Source organism: Branchiostoma belcheri, unplaced genomic scaffold, assembly GCF_001625305.1.
Source record: "Branchiostoma belcheri isolate BF01 breed outbred unplaced genomic scaffold, Haploidv18h27 scaffold38, whole genome shotgun sequence".
Taxonomy (NCBI): Eukaryota; Metazoa; Chordata; class Leptocardii; order Amphioxiformes; family Branchiostomatidae; genus Branchiostoma; species Branchiostoma belcheri.
Window position 1 is genome coordinate 5,048 of NW_017803998.1, and position 5,190 is coordinate 10,237.

Here is a 5,190-nt window from a genome sequence, read left to right on the forward strand (position 1 = left end):
CAGACTAAGAGGTGACAACTGTAAAAGAATATATTAAAGGTAAACTACTTGCATCTCATGTGCTACATCATGCAGTTAGCAGTAGATAAACCGTCCCAATCCAATGCGGAACAATGAGATGCAGCAATGAAAACGCATCAATTCCAATTTTAACGAGTGAGTTGATCCTAGATAATCCATAGACCATATAGGCTAATTTATTATGTATTGATCAGAGACCTTTAGTAACTTTTAATTGACAGGTTGTTTTACGACTCCCTTTCTTAAAGTACTTTTACCATCGAGGATTATATAGATCGTGCGAGTGTAAGAGCAAGTGTAATCAGGCTATTTGTCAAAAGATCTGAACGTAATTAACGAGCTTCGAACTCCGCTTTTTGATCGATCAGTTATTCTGCCCTGCACAAGTTCGTGATGCGGCCGGCTGCTTGCGTCGATTCAAGGTTCTTCTTGCGTGCAAGGAGCATTTGTTTGCTGTCAGAAGCCGTCAATATGCGATCTTTTCCTCGATGCTTGCACAAGCTCGCATGTCATATGGGTTTTCATGTTCCGGTTGTGAATATGCACCAGGTTATTGACCATACCTAGAGCCGTTGTAAAATGCCCGCGAACCACCCTTGAGCAAAGTTCGTTTTTACTTGATAGATGAAAAAGTGTTAGTCTTGACATAAATAAACATTTTTTTTACGTGTAGGCGATGTTATTTTGAAAAGCCTTTCATGTACACGCTAGTTACCACTCCTTACTAGCCTCTTTCAGGCTTCAGTCGCGACTGGAAAAAGTAGAAATTTGCGGCAAACTGTACTCCTTTAGCAGACAAACTCTCTGAGCATGTTACTTGTTATCAGTTAAGTTAGTACATTCTCGTACGACGTGCCCTTCAGGACGTCACTTCAGACACTTCTGTCTACATGTAGCATGGCGGCCAGCTGGTCGCGGTCCTTCGCTCCAACCTTGACCTCCGGGATTTCTTTGAGTGTCGGGTTTGGTTGTCCCCTTCTGTTTACGTCGGGTTGCCAACTCCTTGATTATGACATACTACAAGCAAGCAAGAGCCAGTCTTCAGTTATGGATGGTCATAGTTATCGGGGGTAGACCGTTCTAGAGTTTTTTTTTATTGATGCCACTCTTTACCAGGGAACGAATCAAAGCAGGCGGGTGTAGTTGCCGTTTTTGAGAAGGATTTGGTTAGTGCCCTCTGTCTATTTGGCCACTTTCTACCCTTTCTAGCCGTCTGGTGGCATTGTGAAAGGCTAAAGCCTGGCAGATGCTAACTCATTACCCATTCTGAAAGATGGTTGGCGTGCAAGATGTAACTGTTGAACTGGAGAGGACCTTTTGAACCTGATTCCATCCTCATGTCTGAAAGTCAGGGACTGTGGGTGCATCTGGATACTGCATACTGTTGAGTATCATACAACTCAACCATGACCTTCTTTGTTTTTGTATGCAATTGTCGTTCTAACTCCGTCAAAATGATTTGTCTTCCTTTCAGACCGATGGCTAAACGTCACCGTCGCCGCGCACCTACAAGGCTTCGGATCAGTGTCTGAAGAAACAATGGTACAGTCTCATTTCTTGAATTCATTGAATAAACTATTGAATTATATGGCACTTATCTGGCCCTTCTACTAAGTGCTATCCACAGCAATTCTTCAAGTTACATCATTAGCATATCTGAAGTACGGCACCCGAGCTCCTGTCCACTGGGTGGAGGGGATCCAACATTAGATTTGTATGACTCGTGACTTTTTACATCGACTATGGACCACGATGAGTATTTCGTTTGAAAGAAACAAACGAAATTTCTTTGAACTACCAATGAGATTTGTGGTTGTTTAAAGGTCGCCACCCCACTCAGCGGAAAGCGGGTATCAAATAATAGTGTTGCTCGTTCCTCCACTGGTCAGGCCCTTAGAAGGTCGATGACCAACAGCTCCAAGTCACGAGAGTTGTGTAAAAGTTCACTTATTCATCATTCATCATCCCCTTGCACGTGTTATGTACAGAGTTTTGAAACATTCTAATCCTGCTGATTTATGCATACGAGTAAGTGCCGACATGGGCCGATTATCGTGAGACAGAGAACTCTCACTTACCATCATGGTGTTGGTGGCTGTGATTTCAAAGTGATTAAGAATCCTGAAAACGATGAAATGAAAGATAGAAAGAGATGAAGACCAGTCATTTGGGCCGAGGGAATCTCGACCTAGTGAGTAAAAAGTCCTCATCCTGAGCTCCTTATTTCTCATTAAGGAAAATCAGTCCCTTGGCTCAGAGATCGGAATAAACTCTGTGTGACACAAACGTGTGTCCGCGACTCGTCTCCACAGACTGTCCTTATCCATGTCACAATCTGCAGGTAACGATCCGACAGTCCCAGAGATGGTTTGATCCAGGTCATCTCATTTCACGACTTGTTAAACAGATACATGTTTGACGGGAAGCTAAATTGGATACCAGGGAAATTGATGTGCCCCGCTTTCATGTTTTGTCTTCAAAGGTTATGTTTGAAGGGTATGATCTATATATCGAATTCCTGTAACCACATTGCTGGTAAGGGTACGGCTGGATTCTTATGATCTTGGGTCTTGACTTTTTACTCAACCTTTCAACAGTGATCTTGGGAGTTGAGACAATATCAATTTCTACCCTGATCATTTCATCGTGAACTTTTAAGGCGTAGCATGGTTTCTTATCAAGTTCATGTCAAGTGAATTTAAGGCAATAGTTTTCTGTGAAGCCCATTTCAAACGTATTATGTATAACGTATTTGAAATAGATTACTACTAAGTACCATTTCAAAGAATCATGCTTTGCGCACTTTAAAATAGAGACTGTAATCGAGATTGATTTTTTATGGCGTCAAAATGTCAGCAGATTACCATTGTTGGGCTGTTACTGTTCCCAGGACTTCCAAGCCACCCTACGGATAGTCCGTGAATGGCGGGACCCGCGACTGCTGCCGATCCCGGAAGGCAGGCCCTACCTCCCGGTGGACCCTCAGGCCGTGCTCTGGACGCCTCATATCGACTTCTCCAACTTCAAGGAGGTCAAAGTCGCCACCGTTCCGCACAAGGAGTTCCAGAAGGAACCCAACATGTGGGTCACCGCGGACGGCAAAGTCAACGAAGTGACACTGTACGTATTGCTTTACATTATTTGTAACATGCTGCCTGTACTGGCAAGAACATGCAGATGTGTGTTTGCTGCTTACTTCACAACCTAAAAGCCATATGTATATACCGTGCTTTATCCAGAACCACGCTGAGACACGTTTCTTGATAGTCCACGCGTATCCAGAACCTCGCCTGTGGAAAATCTACGTTCTTGGGTATGCGACGACTATAAAACTAGATAGGCACGGTCGGTTCTGGATGCCATACACCACTTAAATCAAGTAACATACGCATCTATGAGCCTGGGTGTATTCATCGCTGGTGTATTTCCACCACAGGTACGAGATAAAAGTGACATGCAGCATGAGTCTACAGAACTATCCACTGGATAACCAGCTCTGCAGTATCAGGATGGACGGATGTGAGTACCCAGATTTATTTCTTTGTACAACAACTCCCTGCACAAACAATAAAAAATCATTAACCAAGTTAGCATTTTGGCATAACCACCATCAGGATGTTGCAGGATCTCTGAATAATTCACTTATACACCTTGTAAAGTGTTGGATATAGCATAAAAGGTATGTACTCTGATGTGTCATCATCTTTATCATCTTCCTAGGTCCATTTCATGACCAATACTCGCTTTAGACAGAAATTGAAGCCTTGGACATGAATGACGAGAGCCAAAGTGATGTACAGCAATAGCATGAGTGTGCACACTTCATAATAGGAGCCCCATTTTGGTAGGAAATTAAGTGATCGTTTCACCACCACGAAATCCCTAAACACTAGTTTAGTCTCAAGAAATCTTAATCTACTTGGCAGAGACGTATGACTGTCTAGTCTCCTGTCATCACCCAAATACCAAGGCCGCTCCATGCAGACGTTAATGACATGTCACCGTCTGATCCCGATTACTTCCTTATTACTCCCACGCCGCCGCATGTCTCATGGCTTCTCTGTGTTCTTAATGTTGTGTGACGACCTTCAACTGTTGAGAGGATTTTCAAACCAGCAATTTAGCAGACCCTGAATAAAATCAATATGTCTGTGACTTTTAATGCCGTCGGGTATCATAATGTATGAAAGTCGTTCTTATAATGGATCGTTTATATCTAATGAAACAATCCTCCCAAAGCACTAGTGCGACCTTTATAGCTTTAGTTGCGTTTACTGAGGCAGCAGGAGAGCTGAACAAGCTGGCTTTCAGATGAGTCGGACTTCCCAGCGGAGTAACTTCTCTTGGCCTGCTGTCACCAGTTTTATCATTGTTTCCTCGTTTATCGTACTTTCTCCAGAAGTGCTTAGGTTCTCCTGTGCCTACAGGCACGTTGAGCAGCAGGCGTCCGTCTAGGTCTGGCGCCTGCTGCTTTCTCAGCCTTTTCCCAGGTTACATCAGAAGACTAACAATGACTTTAAAGTGTACCGATGATAGTTGGGCATGTGCACATCTTAGCATGCCTTGAGCAGGCATCTATGTTGGATTGATTAACGGAAAGTTGCAATCTCAACAACAAAATGAAACTGTTCAGCTGACTACCAGAATCCCATAGAATGGGATGGCATTCACCATGGACAGATGGTCACACCGCAACTTCGATATCCCTTAACTGTAAGATCACGAGCCCAAAGTAAAGGGTGATCTGGCCTAAAGAAGGCAAAAAAAATCGTGGAGTAAAAAGTACCGATCTTGTATTCACAGTTGAAGGAGTGTTACTGGCCTGGGGTTATCCCTTTATCTGGAGCGACCACGGACCGGGGCCTCTACTGACGGACGCCACAGCAATCCACTCTCAGTTCAGACTCCGGGAGATAGAGATGAAGGCTTATGTCAACTCATTCAACCTCAGAGTGGAAGGTAAATATCGTCAAGTGTACACCAAGTCAATAACCTTACATCGACCCGCAGCGAATCATGACGAGTCAATTGAAATTCTTGAAATGTCGAGTGCCAATTCTGAGTTATGATGCCAAGACCTTTGTGCACATGGGGACGCCAAAATGCCATGTGCAGGGAGCAGACAAGGTGAATGGCCCCGGATGTCAAATGCAAGAGCCCACAAAGGTA

At 43.8% G+C, this 5,190-nt stretch overlaps 1 protein-coding gene across 1 annotated transcript in view; it reads left to right on the forward strand.

Moving 5' to 3' along the window:
• Window positions 1–1,495: 1,495 nt before the first annotated feature.
• LOC109476456 (glycine receptor subunit alpha-2-like) overlaps window positions 1,496–5,190 on the forward strand; it is a gene marked incomplete at its 5' end in the record, with an annotated part of 8,712 nt that continues 5,017 nt past the window's right edge. The window contains 4 exons of the mRNA XM_019777390.1: window positions 1,496–1,563; window positions 2,912–3,141; window positions 3,458–3,540; window positions 4,825–4,980. Coding sequence (XP_019632949.1) covers window positions 1,496–1,563; window positions 2,912–3,141; window positions 3,458–3,540; window positions 4,825–4,980 — 537 coding nt within the window. The remainder of the gene's footprint in view (window positions 1,564–2,911; window positions 3,142–3,457; window positions 3,541–4,824; window positions 4,981–5,190) is intronic.